This window comes from Mercenaria mercenaria, chromosome 12 (assembly GCF_021730395.1).
Source record: "Mercenaria mercenaria strain notata chromosome 12, MADL_Memer_1, whole genome shotgun sequence".
In the NCBI taxonomy this organism is placed as follows: Eukaryota; Metazoa; Mollusca; class Bivalvia; order Venerida; family Veneridae; genus Mercenaria; species Mercenaria mercenaria.
Window position 1 is genome coordinate 40446651 of NC_069372.1, and position 20059 is coordinate 40466709.

The window sequence follows — 20059 nt, forward strand, 5'->3', positions numbered from 1 at the left end:
TGTTGATTATTTCTTTAAAAACACCGGTCATACAAAATGAAGGTATGTTCAGTTCGTCAAACTTCTTTGTCATTTGCAAAATACATAGAAGAGTATCCGATTAGCCATCAACTGTTAATCTCCTTTCATTGACGCCATTTGCAAAATACAGGAGAGTTTACTCCTGCCCACTTTGTTATTGAATTTTATTTTACGTTGCAAAATGTATTAAGGTTATTCCTTCCTCTTTGTTTCTTAGACACCAACGGCAGGGGAGGTTCTCTAACAGATCTAAGTCAAAAAGAGTTACTAACCCTTGTTTCCATGACGTCATTTGCAAACTGCAGTCGAGGTTAGTTTAACAGACAACTTAGTCAGGAAAAGTTACTTCCCCTACCTTTCTTCATGCCGTTGGCAAACTTCATGGGGAAGTTATTCTATCCGGCCTTAACTTCTGTACAAAAGGTTTCATCCCCTTATTTCTGTGACGCCATTTGCAAACCGTGGGGAGGTTACTCTAACGATCTAAACTTATTTAAATGAAAGTTCCTTTCCCTAGCTTCCTTGACGCCATTTGCAAACAAGAGGATGTTACTCAAACCGGCCATTTGCAAACTGCAGGGGAGATTACTTTAACAGACATAAATTAAGTCAAAGAAAGTCACTTCCTCTAGGTTCCTTGACGCCATTTGCAAACGGCAAGGGAGGTTACTCTAACAGATTTAAATTAAGTCAAAGAAAGTTACTTCACCTGGTTTCCTAGGCGCCATTTGCAAGGGGAGGTTACTCTGACAGACAAATTAAGTCAAAGAAAGTTATTTCCCTTTGTTTCATTGACGCCATTTGCAAACTGCAGGGGAGGTTACTCTTACACACCTAAATTAAGTCAGGAGAAGTTACTTCCCTTGGTTTCCTTGACGCCATTTGCAAACTGCAGGGAGGCTACACTTTCAGACCTAAATTAAGTCAAAGAAAGTTACTTCCCCTCGTTTTCTTGACGCCATTTGCAAACTGCAGGGGAGGTTACTCTAACGTACCTAACTTAAGTTAAAGAAAGTTACTTCCCTTTGTTTCGACGCCATTTGCAAACTGCAGGGGAGGTTACTCTAACAGACCTAAATTAAGTCAAAGAAAGTTACTTCCCTTTGTTTTCTTGACGCCCTTTGCAAACTGCAGGGGAGGTTACTCTAACGTACCTAAATTAAGTCAAAGAAAATTACTTCCCTTTGTTTTCTTGACGCCATTTGCAAACTGCAGGGGAGGTTACTCTTATAGACCTAAATTGGAAAAATTTATGTTCCCTAGCTTCCTTGACGCCATTTGCCAACTGCTCGGGAGATTACTCTAACAGACCTAAATTAAGTCAGGAGAACTTACTTCCCTTTGTTTCCTTGACGCCATTTGCAAACTGCATGGGAGGTTACTCTAACAGATCTAAATTAAGTCAAACAAAGTTACTTCCCTTTGTTTCCTTGACGCCATTTGCAAACTGCAGGGGAGGTTACTCTAACAGACCTAAATTAAGTCAAGAAAGTCACTTCCCTTTGTTTCATTGACGCCATTTGCAAACTGCAGGGGAGGTTACTCTAACAGACCTAAATTAAGTCAAAGAAAGTTACTTCCCTTTGTTTCCTTGACGCCATTTGCAAACTGCAGGGGAGGTTACTCTAACAGACCTAAATTAAGTCAGAAAAGTTACTTCCCCTTGTTTTCTTGACGCCATTTGCAAACTGCAGGGGAGGTTACTCTAACAGACCTAAATTAAGTCAAGCAAAGTTACTTCCCCTTGTTTCCTTGACGCCATTTGCAAACTGCAGGGGAGGTTACTCTAACAGACCTAAATTAAGTCAAACAATGTTACTTCCCCTTGTTTCCTTGACGCCATTTGCAATCTGCAGGGGAGGTTACTCTAACAGACCTAAATTAAGTCTAACAGTGTTACTTCCCCTTTTTTCCTTGACGCCATTTGCAATCTGCAGGGGAGGTTAATCTAACAGACCTAAATTAAGTCAAAGAAAGTAACTTCCCGTTGTTTCCTTGACGCCATTTGCAAACTGCAGGGGAGGTTACTCTAACAGACCTAAATTAAGTCGGAAAAAGTTACTTCCCCTTGTTTCATTCACGCCATTTGCAAACTGCAGGGGAGGTTACTCTAACAGACCTAAATTAAGTCAGAAAAAGTTACTTCCCTCTGTTTCATTGACGCCATTTGCAAACTGCAGGGGAGGTTACTCTAAGAGACCTAAATTAAGTCAGAAAAAGTTACTTCCCTTTGTTTCATTGACGCCATTTGCAAACTGCAGGGGAGGTTAATCTAACAGACGTAAATTTAGTTAAAAAAAGTTACTTCCCTTTGTTTTCTTGACGCCCTTTGCAAACTGCAGGGGAGGTTACTCTAAGAGACCTGAATTAAGTCAGAAAAGTTACTTCCCTTTGTTTCATTGACGCAATTTGCAAACTGCAGGGGAGGTTACTCTAACAGACCTAAATTAAGTCAAACAATGTTACTTCCCGTTGTTTCCTTGACGCCATTTGCAAACTTCAGGGGAAGTTACTCTTACAGACCTAAATTAAGTCAAACAAAGTTACTTCCCCTTTTTTCCTTGACGCCATTTGCAAACTGCAGGGGAGGTTACTCTAACAGACCTAAATTAAGTCAAACAAAGTTACTTCCCCTTTTTTCCTTGACGCCATTTGCAAACTGCAGGGGAGGTTACTATAACAGACCTGAATCTAGTCAAACAAAGTTACTTCCCCTTTTTTCCTTGACGCAATTTGCAAACTGCAGGGGAGGTTACTTTAACAGACCTAAATCTAGTCAAACAAAGTTACTTCCCCTTGTTTCCTTTACGCCATTTGAAACTGCAGGGGAGGTTACTCTAACAGATCTAAATTAAGTCAAAGAAAGTTACTTCCCCTTGTTTCCTTGACGCCATTTGCAAACTGCAGGGGAGGTTAATCTAACAGACCTAAATTAAGTCTAACAGTGTTACTTCCCCTTTTTTCCTTGACGCCATTTGCAATCTGCAGGGGAGGTTAATCTAACAGACCTAAATTAAGTCAAAGAAAGTCACTTCCCTTTGTTTCCTTGACGCCATTTGCAAACTGCAGGGGAGGTTAATCTAACAGACCTAAATTAAGTCAAAGAAAGTCACTTCCCTTTGTTTCCTTGACGCCATTTGCAAACTGCAGGGGAGGTTAATCTAACAGACCTAAATTAAGTCAAAGAAAGTCACTTCCCGTTGTTTCCTTGACGCCATTTGCAAACTGCAGGGGAGGTTACTCTAACAGACCTAAATTAAGTCAAACAAAGTTACTTCCCTTTGTTTCATTGACTCCATTTGCAAACTGCAGGGGAGGTTAATCTAATAGACCTAAATTAAGTCAGAAAATGTAACTTCCCCTCATTTTTTGACGCCATTTGCAAACTGCAGGGGAGGTTACTCTAACAGACCTAAATTACGTCAAAACAAAGTTACTTCCCCTTGTTTCCTTTACGCCATTTGCAAACTGCAGGGGAGGTTACACTTTCAGACCTAAATTAAGTCAAAGAAAGTTACTTCCCCTTGTCTTCTTGACGCCATTTGCAAACTGCAGGGGAGGTTACTCTAACAGACATAAACAAGTTCAAAGAAAGTTATTTCCCTTTGTTTCCTTGACGCCATTTGCTAAACGCGTGGGAGGTTACTCTTATATACCTAAACTAAATTGAGGAAAGTTAGTTCCCCTTGTCTCTTGACGGCACTTGCTGACTACAGGGGAAGTTACTCTAACAGACCTAAACTTATTTAAAAGAAAGTTCCTTCCCCTTGTTTCTTTTACGTCATTTGCAATCCACATGGGAGGTTACTTTAACTGACCTAAACTTGTGTAAGTGAAAGTTCCTTCCCCTTGTTTCCGTGATGCCATTTACAATCAACATAGGAGGTTACTCTAACAGACCTAAACTTTAGTAAAAGACAGTTCCTTCCCCTTGTTTCCGTGACACCATTTGCTAAACGCAGGGGAGGTTACTCTAGCTGACCTAAACTTATGAAAAAGAAAGTTTCTTTCCCTTATTTTCTTGACGCCATTTGCAAACTGCACGGGAAGGTTACTCAAACAGAACTAAATTTAAACAGGAAATATTATAAAACAATTTCAGCATTGAGTGTACGCGCGTATTGAATGTACACTAATATGAAATTAGGCGCAGAATCTTCTTTCTGCATTCATTTTTCTTTTTGATATTTTCTGTTGACAGTATGCCTGACAGTTTTGCTCTCCAGCCTTTTATTATGAAAATTATGAACTAAGGCAAATGTTTTAAAATGTTTGGTTTAAATGAACTAGGTCAAATCATTTCTTCAAATATGTGTCAAGACTAGACTGACGACGGAAAAATAGTTGCCTGGGTGCACAGAATCTAGTTCAAAATGCACCAGAGGCCACTACATTGGTAAACTATACACATTATGATTTCTGCTCCAAAATTTGTGATAAATAAACCTGGCCTAAAGTAAAAAAAAAAAAAAGAAAAAAGTGTATGATAGGATTCGAACTCCGGACCTCGCGCTTGTAAAGTATGCGCTAACCACTGGAACACGGGACTTCGATATCTTTGGACATAAAATTTTGTATATAAATAAATTTTGTTACGCCAGTGTGTCTGGATTCGTTTTACATTAGCATTTTTTGTAATTACTGGCTTTTCTACAGTAAAAATTAAACTGGCGATGATTTTGTTTTTCAAACACTACTGTAACGTATTATGATGGCATATTTCTGCCACGAGATAGTTAGGTAGCTATCATGATAATTTGTAAACTTTCCAGGAAATGTGTGCATTTTTTCCCGAAAACTTTTAAGCAATAAATAATATTTTCTAGATATTTTTTATTCATTTCTTGAAAATATTTTAGTGCAAATTTTCGCGTTAATGTCTGGAACTGCCACGCATAGCCACGAGATGCTTGGTAACTATCACGACAATATTTTAAACTTTCAAGCAAAGTTGTGCATTTTTAGCTCGACTATTCGAAGAATAGGGGAGCTATCCTACTCGCCCCGGCGTCGGCGTGAGCGTGAGCGTCACACAAATGTTAAAGTTTGCGTACCACCCCAAATATTTTCAAAGTTCATTGAGATATTGCTTTCATATTTTGCATACTTGTTTACCATCATGACCCCAGTCTGTGAAAAGGAGGAGGCAACTCTATCAAGCATTTTGACTGAATTATGGCCCCTTTTCTACTTAGAATAAATGTTAAAGTTTGCGTACCACCCCAAATATTTTCAAAGTCCATTGAGATATTGCTTTCATATTTTGCATACTTGTTAACCATCATGACCCCAGTCTGTAAAATAGAGGAGGCAACTCTATCAAGCATTTTGACTGAATTATGGCCCCTTTTCGACTTAGAATATGCTTATTGTAATGTTAAAGTTTTACTCATTGCTTATATTATACTATCAAGCACTGAGAATAGTCGAGCGCGCTGTCCACTGGCAGCTCTTGTTCTGAAAACATTATCGCAATAAATCATTTTTTCTCGATATGCTTTTTATTTCCAGGAAACTTTAGGCTATTGCGATAAATTTTTCAGAAAAGTTTGAAATACCGAGAAAATTTCTGAAAGTATCGAGAAAGGTAATCTAATTAATAAATGTCAGTTGTGGGCACTTACACAAAAAGTATCGAGAAAATAATGTAAATTATCACAATAATATTTCCAGGAAACCTTCCACTATTGAGATAATCTTTTCAGAAAACTTTATTTTATCAAGATAGTTTTTTGAAGTATTACGATAGCTACCTAGCTATCTCGTGGCAGAAATATGCCACCATAGTAATGTACATAATTATTCAATACTAGAAACTATAAGCGGGGCGCTTGAATCATAAAAAACCGTTACACAAAGACACCCGAATAACACCGATTCCATCGAATACCGCGAATTTTCAGCTCGTTAGAATACGACAGAATAAGAATAATTTGTTTTCTTTTTCACATATCAATAACGTTAATGCGACGCCGCCCGGTCTGCTGATGATTGTTTATAAGAAACTTTATTTTATCGAATGTCATCCTGAAAATTATTCACTCCGAACACGGCGGCGCAGCAGTTCCGGGAATTATGGGTAGAAAACAACAACAACAAAAACCGAGGTATAGAACATATTCCCAAGTTGAACGGTATATAGGTTTTCTTTGACATATATACACGTACACGTTATCTATAGACGGAAAAATCTACGGTTTTCCCGTATTAAACCTATGTAAAACCTAACTCTAACCTTTAGTCAGTATATAATACACTCAATATGTGCGTACATCCAATAGAGGCGATTTAATGTTGACGGGAAAAGTTACATACTTTTGTTTCCTTGACGCTATTTGCACACTACACGGGAGGTTACTACAACCGACCTAAAATTTATGTAAAAGAAAGTTTCTTCACCTTGTTTCATCCACAGGTGGCAGTAACGTACCTAGGATACAGTATAGGTCCATGGGCCATATGCACTTACATTTATTACAATTATAATGTTTTCTTAGGAAAAAAATGACAAAAAGCCATTTCGAAAAAAAATTTGCTCCTGTGACAATGAGCCATCTACAAGGTAAGTATGAACAGTTTCACACGTGCATTGCTACCAGGTCCGTATTTTTTTTTCAAAACAATATTTCCTTATCAATGATTGGCCGCCTTTTCGGCAAGAGATTAATCTTTCAGAAAAACCTTACTTCAAAACCCAGTTCCAAACCGTTTACGCATCACGAGCGAGCAACGGCGTACAAAACGATAGTGATTTCTCCACCCGAAAAAATCCCACACATTTTTCGCACCGAAGTCTCCCCCCTAAAACAAATCAAGTACACCTTGTCAGTTAAAAGTTGCGCTACAAGCAGTCAGAATATGCTAAATGTAAACTAACAAGACTAAAAGTAAGGTTCAATTCTACTTTATTACTTACCAGTTGTTATTTATTTGAATTTGGTAAATAATCTTCGTGAGCCATCGCTGCTTGTTTATATTCGGGTACTCTTTGGATTTTATCGCTACGTTTGAAATACGTAAACTGTCTCCGCCAATGAAAACGTTCTTTACAACCACCGTTTTGTCAACGGTAATCATGGCAGGCGAAAGTAATTTTCGAAAGCGAAAAAGTTAAATTGCAAATTTGTAAGTAATTACGAAGAGTTAAACCTGATGTTCGGTCTTGCTAGTTTGCATTTGGCCAATTTTGACCGGTTGTAACGTTATTTTTAACTGGGACGGAGTACTTGATGTGTTTTAGGGGGGAGACTTCGGTGCGAAAAATGTGTGGGATTTTTTCGGGTGGAGAAATCACTATCGTTTTGTACGCCGTTGCTCGCTCGTGATGCGTAAACGGTTTGGAACTGGGTTTTGAAGTAAGGTTTTTCTGAAAGATTAATCTCTTGCCGAAAAGGCGGCCAATCATTGATAAGGAAATATTGTTTTGAAAAAAAAATACGGACCTGGTAGCAATGCACGTGTGAAACTGTTCATACTTACCTTGTAGATGGCTCATTGTCACAGGAGCAAAATTTTTTTCGAAATGGCTTTTTGTCATTTTTTTCCTAAGAAAACATTATAATTGTAATAAATTTAAGTGCATATGGCCCATGGACCCATACTGTATCCTAGGAACGTTACTGCCACCTGTGGTTTCATCAAGTTAGCTTGCCACTTAACCAATCCAGTTCCTTCTTTATTTTATATACAATGAAATACTTAGGCCTCATTTTCAGTGCTGTACAGCATTTGAAAACCATATATAGTCATTTAATATTACAAGTCCTCTTTCCAAAAAAAAAAAAAAAAAAAAAAAAAATATGGAGATGTTAATATAAGAAAAATAATATGTTCTGAAAAATCACCTCTGAAAATGCTCCCATGATAATTGCCGCTCAGCAATAACGCGTATGTAGACATTTTCTCAATGACTAAAACTAAAACCTAGAAATTCACAAAGAAAATGGTATAGATCTTTTTTTTTTTCAATACAATAAGTAATAAAACTAAACCAAAAATATAACTGTCACATCCTCATATGACTTGTTATACCATATTTCACCAACAGCATGAAACTACATTTTGAACTACTTCAAGTGTTACACCGAGTAGTCACTTCCTGTTTGGTGTAACCAGTCCTTTGAAAGTGACCAGACATATATTTTTCAAGGTATCTATCACATATTTTCACCAACTTATCTTGTATGCATTCTATGCCAAATATGATGGAAATAAATGTGCCCCCAACCGTGGGTGAGTAGTTTCCGATACATTTAACAAATTAATGAGAGCTAGGTAAACCTGTTTATATAGAAATTTTAAACATCAGATGTTTGGTTTTATATCAAATTATTCAATTTTCAAATTTAGTTCATTACATATTTAAACAGACGAAATAACAATGCCGTTAGTTGCCTTGTTTAACCGGATGTTTTGATTTTTTTAAAAAATGCACATGCGCTCTTTACGCGTGGCAGTTAAGTGACGTATGTGTTTCAATAATTATTAAAAAAATGATAGGTTAACGATGATTTTCATAAAAAAATGCCTTTCTTTAATAAAAGACAGTCTACCTTTATTCCCCCTAGCCGAAGAGACATTAATTTTACTTAGACTTCTATTTAGAAACTATAACGCAAGAAATTCTAAAAAAAACGTCGGAACGTCGGCAGATATCTATATTAAAATTTTAATAGTTTTTCGTGTTTGGTGGTATTTTTCTATTATCTTTCAATAATCATGTAATTTTCACTATCAAACACATCAGTTGCTGTAACCCGTCTGACATGTACAATGTCACACAGATTTCAGTCTATATATACCTCTTAACTACTTGTATTGGTGTACTTTTAATTAAACTTTTCAGTGTTTTTGGTACTGTTATAAAGTTGCCAATTCTGAATAATGTTTTATGGCGCATCAAAACGATTCAAGTTATATGGCGCTGAACTGGACATACTAGTAAGAGGTATTATTGGAATCAACACTTTTATCCCCGCTGGAATCGCACAAAGGGTACAGACCCTCCTAGTCGCCTCTTCGATCAAGCAGGGATAAGACAGTGGTTCCCAATTCTTTTCATACACAAACTTTACATGGAAAGACTTTCAACTGAAACTGCTTGTCCAAATTCAGGGTTTTTTTTTCGTTTGATCCTTTTTTTGTTTTAATCTGGCTTTGATGTGAAGGAAATCCGGTTTCAGGATCATAAATGTCTGTATAATTGCAAGTGGCTGAATAAACAGACATAACATTTTCTGAATTGATATGTTACAACGAGCTTCTATCTAACTACATTTAACTATTATTGTTACAAAATTGCCATCTATCACCATCATAACAATCTGTTTTAACATAACAAATACAATGTATATCACCCCAATCAGGCACGTTTATAGAGGCAGTCTGTGTTATGCGGCCAGTTTGTATTATAGCTATAGTTTAACTGTTTTTGTGTATAATATACACAAAAACAGTTAAACTATAGCTGTAAATAATAAATATAATATCTAAAAGCAACTTTTCATGATGTGCCCCTCCGAGAATTATTTCAGGTACTTGGGTAGAACCACCGACCTTCCGCATGTCGGCTGGATGGCTTCTTCATATGAAAGAATTCCAACCCAAAATGAGGTTTTTGAACCAAAAGTGGTAAGAGGCAAGTAATTCGATGGCAACGACCTCAACACCCGGCCACGGAGGCACTTTTCCGGCGATAGTGGTTCCCTAATAAAATTGTGTAAACCATGTTCCTGATGGCACATTTGGGACTTTAAAAGGGACTTGTATCAAAAACCTGTAACGGAGTACAGAAAATCTATGTTTACTACATCCTTTTGTGCTTTTGTATAATTAGCTCAGTTTGGACCGTTTGAGCTGAATAAGTCGTGTGCAAAATTCTGACTGACTTTGAGAGACCAGAATTGTTAAATAAGGTAAAACTTTTTAACTGTTTTTAAAATTAGAATTATTGCACTACTTCTGAACGCTATTGAGTGGATGAACTTTAAATACAGCGTTTTGTGGCAGCTTATAAAGAAAGAAACATTTCAAATTTTGTATCTATAAACGGCACAGCGAAATGACACGAACAACTCGGAAAGGAAAACGTGAACACGTTCGTCTGATAGAAGATAACAAAAATCACGAATAGATAAGGCCTGTCTGAATACCAAACGAACAGTTTAAGATATACGTTACGGAAAACAGGAGCCAAACTATTTTGTCATGATGAAAATTGCCGTGGTCTTGGCACTAGCAGGTTAGACATTTTTATTAGTTGTTCAACTTCATATATCAACTTCTGAATTTATTTCATTTATGCTGAACTTTTGTGAAATTGTGAAAAACCAAACATAGGCAATTTTCTCACACATGTACAAATCTCACTTAAGTTTATCAGATATACATTCTTTCTCAGTTTGAGAAGAAATATTTGGTTAAAGTATTCAAATTTAAAACTTTAGTGGTTTCGGTTGTGTGATACAAAGAAGAGACCTGCGATAGAAAACATACGTTCCCGCCTATATGATATATGAAAATTGACATACTTTTATTAACCTTTTGCCTGCTGGTAGCAAGTGATTTCTGCCTTTGCGACCTGTGCAGACCAAGATCAGCCTGCATGGATCATGGTCTGCACTGTTCGCTTTTCGGTCAGTAAATTTTCAGTGAACACCCCATTGAATGATAAATGGTATTGCCCAGATTGAATGATGGACCAATTCATTATAGACATTTAATAACTAAGGATTAAGATAATATTTATTGCCTGTGACCTGTAGTATCAAATACAGAGCGAAAGGGAGATCAGATATCATTACGGTTTTTTTTCTTCAGTATTAGTATGCTATGCAGTAGCTGAGAGATGCAATAACGTCACAGAATGTGTGGGTACACAATGCGTGACAACAGCAGGTCACGTTCATATTGAATGTACAGAGCACCACTGCACGTGCTCAAATGACCCGCAACGTAAGTTGACCTTTTATTCTTGCATACCGCACAGGAGTGCGCGGTGTTATCAATACACGCTGATAGTTCCTCATGGATTCAGAAAAAAAGTAACATAACGTTACACTGCAATCTGACTAAAGTACTTGATCCTCTGAGAACGACCCATTCACATTCGTCTTCTGTATATTTTGGATTTCCAGTATTGCTATTTTTATTTTATCCAATCAGACGACTTCTTCGAATGTCAAAGAGTAAGAAAAATGTGCAGTCATTTCAGGGCTCGAACCCTGGACCCCTCGCGTACAAAGCAAGTGGCCTACCGACTGAGCTAACCGGCTATCTGATACATTATGACATAAGAATTGTAAATATCAGAAGTCAAATCTACAGGTAGATTTGCAAGATGTTGTAAGTTAGGCTCTGATTGGCTAGCGAAAGGGTCGTCAGAACGAGGCAATGAATAGGTCGTTCTCAGATCCTATGCGTAGCGTAATAGGATATGTACTTTAGTCAGATTGCGTTACACTGCACATTATCAAACTTAATAGGAACTCAACGTTGTTCGCCATTGCAACGTCAGAACGTTGATTTGTTATACTACTAAAAGAACAAAGTGTCATAAATCAAAGCAGTTCGTTTATTTTAATTTTACTATTATGTTTTAAACATAGCATGCAAGAAAAATATTTCTTCAAAGGTGGAAAGTTCGGATGCGAATATCCGTCTGTCGGGTTAATATTTTGGTGGTAACACGGCAGAATGGATCTTTTCCATGACTCTCAGTAGATACCTAGTACTCAATGATGAAATATTCATCAGCGTTTCAAATGTCATTTTGTTTATCTAAAATGAGAAACACATGTTAGAAAAATGTATTATAATATGAGCCTTTAACAGTAACATTTTTCATACAACGCACAAAATGTTAGTACATTTTTTATTTGATTTTCAAAAAGAAAAAAAAAGAAAATAAATAAATAAATAAATAAATAAAGAAAGAAAGAAAGAAAGAAAGAAAGAAAAAGAAAATGCTAAAATGTTTGTCTCTGTGAAGCCTAAGGTAAAAAATATAGGTCACTAGGTCAAATCATAGAAACTCTTGTTAACATTCTAGAAGCCAGATTTTCTATCCGATTTCCATTAACTCTTATCAAATTATATTTTTAATTTCTATAAAATCAAGCCTATTTAGAAAATGAATTGCATGAGGTCAAAAACTAGGTCATTAAGTCGAATCCTAGAAAAATCTTTTTAACAGTTTCAGTTTAACATTCTAGAAGCCACAATTTTTATCTGACCTTCACAAATGTTTGTCACTTTGTTTGTCTTTATAAATGTAGCGCTAGAAAATGGATAGCCTGAGGTAAAAAAACTATGTCACTATTTGAAAATAGGTAGACTGAGGTAAAAAAAAAACTATGTCACTATTTGAAAATGGCAGCCTGGAGTAAAAAAACTATGTGACTATCTAAAAATGGGTAGACTTAAGTATAAAACTATTTCATTATTTGTAAATGGGTAGACTGAGGTAAAAACAATGTCATTATGTCAAATTATAGAAAAGAAACCTTGTTAAGGCTCTTGAAACCATATACTATTTGTTTATCATTAGTATTTGTGAGAATATTTGTCTCAATGAGGCCTATGTTGAAGTCACAGTTGGTTTACCTGAGGTAAAAAGACTAAGTCACATTCTCTATATAATATTCATTAAACTTTGTTTTTATGTTTGTGTCAAGATCTACGGTCAAAAAAGATCACGACATAAATCATAGAAAAACACTGTAACATTCTAGATTTTCTACCTAATCTCCATAAATGCCTGCTAGAATATCTGGTTCAATAAGAAGTATAGGACGCATAAAGCTTCCGAAATTCACATTTTTTATGTAAGTATCATGCATGTTATTATTTTAATCAATTTTACAATTACAGCCAGCCATGCTTTTGCATTTATTTATGTTTACCGTGTCTCCAGAAGTGTAATGGAAAAATTAATTAAAATAATAGATCTAATATGCATGATACTAAATTGAATTCCGGCAACTTTATACATAGAAATAAAATTCCGGTTCCCTAGCCTATGCACGGTACTGGACGAATAAGTTCGCTGTCTAGGGAACCGATTCTGGTTCTCTAGCCACTGATATTAATCCTATGCACCTGGTTTTAATCCAATCGAGACCGAACTACGGTCTTACCAATGATGTGTTAATATTTAAGAAATATTCTAACATGACTCGGTTTGATTTCCGGTTAAACAAAGAAGGAAATCAAGCTCTGTATATTCTGCGATAAACAACGGTTGACGCGCGGACCGGTAAGAGAGCATTAGGACATCAATTAAGACGTCAAATTTCCGCATGACGTCCGATACATTACTCCTCGGGTAAATGAAGTCCAGCATAATATTTATTTAAATATTTCAACAAGCATGTAAGAATGAAAACAGTCAAGGCCTTCTTGTGATTTATCGTCTTATTTACCATGGTTCATCGTTCAGATGCTTCAGTATTTAACCACTTGGGCTAACGCCCTCGTGGTTCAATTCCTACGCATCTGAACTCTGAACCGTGGTAAATTAGACGATAAACCACTCGAAGGCCTTGATTATTTGTTAAATATATCTCATCCAAAATCATTGTTTGGAGTTCAGATGCGAAGGAATTATATCACGAGGGCGCAGCCCGAGTGATATAATAATACGCATCTGAACGACAAACAATGATTTATTCAAGAGCAAATCACTAAATGAGATATATTATTTCGATTCTAACACGTTACAAAGGATTTTTAAGTAGCCATGCATTAAATATTTGCCCGTTTTCAATAGGTTTCTTTTCCAGCGCGCCGCTATGCCTTTTGACGCCATGACGTAATATTTGTGACGTCAGAACAGTGATTTGTTGTATAATAATTCACTGTTTTCTGCCTTCTTTGTTTAATAGGAAAATGAATCGGATCGTGTTAGAATATGTTATTTAACATTGTTCTGTAAATACGGAGTTATAAGTTTGGACGAGTAGCCGCCAATTTGGTTTTCCCAGCTGGATACGAGTCCAAATATATCTCGTATTGTACAATTCAATGTTAAATAACCTTTTTATTCTATATTTATTTATTTTAGTTTAACTGATTCTTTGAATATTGTGTTTCTGCCTTCCTCATTTCAAGACGAATAATCAAACTCTGTACATAGAGGCCTACTTCACCCGATTAACATTCAGAACGTTTCCACGCATTTCAGGCTTTATCGTATGTTAAACATGGGACTTTTTGAACCGTCCAAATACGGAAAAAATACAGGTTTTTTTTTTGTTGTTGTTTTTTTTTTTTGTACGCACATGCGTCCAATAAGGTAATATATTGTACGGTCACGTGTTGCCAATGGACATTCACGATTGGATAGATAAAATAGATATAGAATAAATGTGCATTTAAGTAGAAACTTCGCCGTTAATTCTGCATCGATGGGTTTTAATACATTTACCATTCCAAGGGACAGTGTGGTAAATTTTTTTTTTTTCACATCAGAATTAGAATTATATCTTTTTATGTATTATTAACTGTTCTTTCCTGTATTTCAGCATGTATTACTGCCAACGACTGTCTGAAAGTTAGATGCATTGACAAGGATGCACATACGACTAATTTTCACTGTTTAGACGGAAAATGCATTTGCCTGAGAACGTAATGTCGACTTGCATTAAGCATATTATTTTTGATATGGAGTAAAGACTTGCATAAAACGTGCCTTTCTTCTTTATATTGTGCCTATTTTTATACAGTATCAGGTTAATATAGACAATTCACTGATGCAGACCATTCATTACGGTCGCGGATTCAAATATTTCATATTCAAATTTTGTTTGGATGATCATTTCCCATTTTGCACCCACTATCGTCAACTTGATGGTGTTTACCTTTGTCATACGATTGTGTTATAACGACAACATTGATAAAAAAGCTCACAAATCACAGGTTCGGCATAATCCCAGGACGAACCTTCTTTATTCCGGCCAAACACCAACTCAGTGATCTCCCTTGCCGCTTCAGGGATACATTCTCATCCATCAGATGTTCGTCAAAATCCCGAGACGAACCGGGGGACCACGGTAGACCTCTGGTATGCGAGAATGCAGGGATATCATTGCGTTGGAGTTTGCAAGGGAGATCACTGCGTTGGAGTTTGCGAAGCGGCAAGGGAGATCACTGCGTTGGAGTTTGTATTCTGGCCTGTCTCGATGGAACGGTATTACGATAAGATTTTTGTTTAAAAACAACGAAAAAGGCCGAAGCCGTCGAATTCCATTTTTTATCCTTTATTTCTGTGCGGGAACAGTCGCATTTACATTGACAAGCTAAGAACCAGTGTAGTGTTGAGCTTCTGGAAGGAATTTCATCTTTGAGATTTCCGAACCTTTCGTCGTCGACTTGATTATAATTACGTTTTACAGTCTGTCGACTTGACTTTTTTATTTTCTGATGAAGGGATCATAAATTTTGTCATTTTTTTAACAAAAAGTCACTGAAAACGTTTTATATGTTTCTGAAATGATTAGTTAATGAACAGTTAATAGTAATTTTTGACATGATCTAACCTAAGAAAATACAGAATGATTAAATCTGACTGGATTAAAATTGGAATTACAGAAATCCGATACATTCAGACCAAAAGATTTAAAATAAAAAAAAAGAACGTTGCAAATAAGAGGAGGCAAAACAAAATGAGATCTACTTTTTTAAGAAAAAAAAAAGAAAGAAAAAAAGAAAAAGGAGAAAAAGTCTAGTCCTTATGGTGGCGATACTAAAAAAAAAATCTTGAAAAAGCAAAGTTTTCTGAAAAGATTATCTCAATAGTGGATGGTGCGATGGAAGTTCCAAGCATTAACGCGAAATTTTGCGATAAAACATTTTCAGGAAATTATTAAAAAATATGTAAAATATATTATTTATTGCTGAAATGTTTTCAGAAAACAAAAAGCACACATTTCTTGTAAAGTTTACAGAATTAATTATCTTGATAGCTATTAATAAGCTTAGATAATGTGGCAGTTGACATCTATACAAAAGACACTGTCTATTTTCCAATACAGGTAACTAATAGTTGCTTTGCAATATAGCCCCAACATGATTTTATGACGGATTATCTTTGAACACCCCTGGACTTATTGGACTCAACTGCCACATTATCAAAGTTTATTAGTACCTAGCTATCTCGTGGCAGAAATATGCCACCATATATAAATATGTAAGTTCTCAATAGTTAACCGGTTTTAACTAATGAAATAGAATTGCAACTGTTTAATTAGTCTTGTTCTCGGCTTGTACTTATATGTGTGTTCTAGTTCCCGGCGTATACTAACAGTACATGTACTAGTATTGTGTAGGAAATCTCAATTTGTCTGCTTAACTGAATATGAGCCGCGCCATGAGAAAACCAACATAGTGGGTTTGCGACCAGCATGGATCCAGACCAGCCTGCACATCCGCGCAGTCTGGTCAGGCTCCATGCTGTTCGCTAACAGTTTCTCCAATTCCAATAGGCTTTAAAAGCGAACAGCATGGAGCCTGACCAGACTGCGCGGATGCGCAGGCTGGTCTGGATCCATGCTGGTCGCAAACCCACTATGTTGGTTTTCTCATGGCACGGCTCATATCTTTAAACTGATACAAATATTGTTTTGAGACTAAAATGGACTAAATGATAAAGTACTTAATGCAAAGTCCCATAACTCTGTTTTTCTTTTTAACAACATGATCTCACGTTTTTGCTGCCGGCCCGCTTAGCTCAGTAGGGAGAGCGTTGGTCTTCTACGGATCGCGGGGTCGCGAGTTCGATCCTCGGGCGGGGCATATGTCCTCCGTGACGATTTGATAAAAGACATTGTGTCTGAAATCATTCGCCCTCCATCTCTGATAATTCATGTGGGGAAGTTGGCAGTTACTTGCGGAGAACAGGTTTGTATTGGTACAGAATCCAGGAACACTGGTTAGGTTAACTGCCCGCCGTTACATGACTGAAATACTGTTGAAAAACGGCGTTAAACCCAAAACAAACAAACTTAAATAAGTCCAGTCCTATGTTGCTCTGTGTTCGTTAATCTTGAATACCTTTGGAACCAGTATGGATATAATTTATGTGTGTAATGTATACCACATTCATTTATAATATTACAAGAAATCACGAATGTTTATTTTTCCCGATAAATCAGTTGTAGTGATACTAATCTAATCCACATTATCCCCAATGATAATGTGATTCCCGCCGAAACGCGAGGACGAGTCTAAGTCATGATAACTGATGAAATAACCATTCATAATGCTTGCACATTACTTGACAAGCAAACATTAGTATTTCTTTCATTTTAAATATCCACTAAGTGTATGGCAACATAGCTCAGTTGGGTAAAATGCAGACAATAATTGGGTGTAAGCAGATCGTTTTGTGGGTTCGAATCCTGAGGGTTTTTTTTCCAGAATTTTTTGTTGTTTTTCCTATTCGTTTTCGTATTCGTTTTCATTTTTGCTTCCGTATTTTTGTTTCTTTCTTTGATGGTTTGTTGTCGAGCACGCTTGCGGTGAGCTGATACGGTCGCCACTTTCGGTATATGTGCGTGCGTGCGTTCGTCCGATTTTGTCCGGATCATAACTTTGACATGCATAGACCAATCTTGTTTATATTTCGCATTAATGTTTAACTCAGTGAGAAGGCGTGTCATGTGCAAACCCATGTTCCTATCTCAAAGGTCAAATTGAAGTCTGTCCGGAGCATTTCTCCTTCATACATAGGATTTTGATGTAACTTGGCATGAATGTTCACCATTATAAGACGGAGTGTCATGCGTAAGAAGCAGGTCCAAGGTCAAGGTCACACCTAGAGATCAAAGGTGCTGGTGGGCTCGACATTCTGCCCGTGGGAATACTTGTATTTGTATATATGTCTTTATATAACACAATAGTATGTTCATTATTTGCATTAATCAATATCATCTTTGTTATACAATAAACTATTCTGATCTGCCATGTCGCCTTTAGATACCTCTCTGTCGTGTTGTCACAGAGCTCATGAAGGAATCTTAATTTTTATGCAAAAGTGAAATAAAAATTTAAAAAATAAGTAAATGTCGATGCTGAGTTTCAAACCCACACGGCAAAGGATCTGTTGAACATGGACTGTATGCTTTACCACTGAGCTAATTCGTAACTGGTATAAAATCTAGAAATATTTAGATTGTAACATGTTAGGAAAATGTTGAATTCCCTATGTTCCATTTTAATCTATTTATAGTCATATTTGTAAATATCAAGTTATCGTTGGGGCATAGTAGCTCTAGTTGTCCTTTATTCCAGTAACCTAAATAAGAAATTTAGCTACGTATTTACCAAATATAGTCACAATATCACACCCTTAAATGAGTTCATTAAGCAGAAATTAGCCTTTGTGACTGACAAAGAATTACATTCTGGTAGCTTTTGTCTTCCTCAAGTATTCAATGCCGACCATCTATCAAGTTATAGGTCACAGCTGTTCTAACTTTCAGTTGCCATCAATATTACATATTTAAGCCTGTTTAGACGCATATCATTCATGACATGAACATATTTTTCATGACCCTATGAAGCTTTGTGGTCGAGAGAGTCCTCTACAGCTCAGTGGATAATTCTCTGGCTTCATAAGTAGAAGTAAATAGGTTCGAGCCCTGCCAAAGGCCAGGTTATCCTTTCGGTTGCTTCCTTTAAATAAAAGTATCGTGTGGAAGATATACACAACCAGGGAAAATTTCATTAATTTCAGGATCTTCCGTATCTGGAATGACCGTCTTCCAAAATCTTAATACTGCCACGGATTTGAACTCCATTATTACCTTCATTTTCACTTTTAAACGTTATTTTATGATTACCTTTTGTTGTTCAAATGGAAAAAAAGCTCAGTTTTGCAAGTAAAGAAGGAAAATGAGCATTTAAGGACTAACCTTTAACCTTCTAAATTTCTAAGATGGACTGATCCATCATTCAGTTTGGGCACTACCACTGAATATCCAAAGGGTTGTTCACTGAAAATTTATTGACTGAAAAGTGAACAGTGCAGAACATGATAAGCCTGCATGGATGTGCAGGCTGATATAGGTCTGCGCTGGTCGGAAAGGCAGAAAAACTTGCCACCAGCAGTCTTAAGGTTAAAATCAACATGAGATAATTTAATAAAATTGTATTTATGATATTATTTCTGTTGTATTTAATTTTACGTTGACAATAAATTTCTGAAGTTGAAGGGAAGCAACTCCTGCATGCAATTTGATTTTTCTTAAAAAGACTGCCCCGGGTCTAAATAAGAAAAGTCATATTTAGAAACTTATAATTTTGTATTGGTAATAGAAAGAGTTTGGTATATTGGGTTAAAAGCCATAATTTCCTTCGTGCACACGCACACGCGCACACGCATCCCCCCACCACACACGCATATTTCAGCTGGAGTTTTAAAATGCGCATTATTCCACTTTAAACTAGAATTTTGATGCCAAAAGGACAACAAGGCCGAGGCCGTTGTGTGTTGACATGCTTTGTTTTAAACAATTATGACAAACAGAAGTAAGATTGCTCCATGCATATCGGAGTTATGACAAGATCTGATAGAACTCTGACCCAAGGTTTAACAACGCCGCTCAGTCTAATCGATTTGTTTGTTTGTTTGTTTGATTTTGGTTTAACGCCGTTTTTTTCAACAGTATTTCAGTCATGTAATGGCGAGCAGTTAACCTAACCAGTGTTCCTGGATTCTGTACCAGTACAAACCTGTTCTCCGCAAGTAACTGCCAACTTCCCCACATGAATCAGAGGGCGAGGACTAATGATTTCAGACACAATGTCGTTTATAAAATAGTCACGGAGAACATACGCCCCGCCCGAGGATCGAACTCGCGACCCCGCGATCCGTAGACCAACGCTGTACCTACTGAGCTAAGCGGGCGGGCTTCGGTCTAATCGAATGTAACACTTACGCCAAACATTAAAAAGATTGCTCCATGCATGTCAATGTTGTTGTCCGGACACATTAACGCACGCACTGACGTACACCGAAGCAAGCGGGTCCGACAAAAAG

At 36.8% G+C, this 20059-nt stretch overlaps 1 protein-coding gene across 1 annotated transcript; it reads left to right on the forward strand.

Annotated features, from left to right (window-relative positions):
- The first annotated feature begins 10110 nt into the window (after positions 1 to 10110).
- On the forward strand, positions 10111 to 14709 carry LOC123535492 (serine protease inhibitor Cvsi-2-like). Its single transcript, XM_045318204.2, has 3 exons — positions 10111 to 10261; positions 10840 to 10974; positions 14544 to 14709. The coding sequence occupies exons 1-3, from the start codon at positions 10228 to 10230 to the stop codon at positions 14648 to 14650; spliced, it is 276 nt and encodes a 91-aa protein (XP_045174139.2). The 5' UTR covers positions 10111 to 10227; the 3' UTR covers positions 14651 to 14709.
- The last annotated feature ends 5350 nt before the right edge of the window (positions 14710 to 20059 follow it).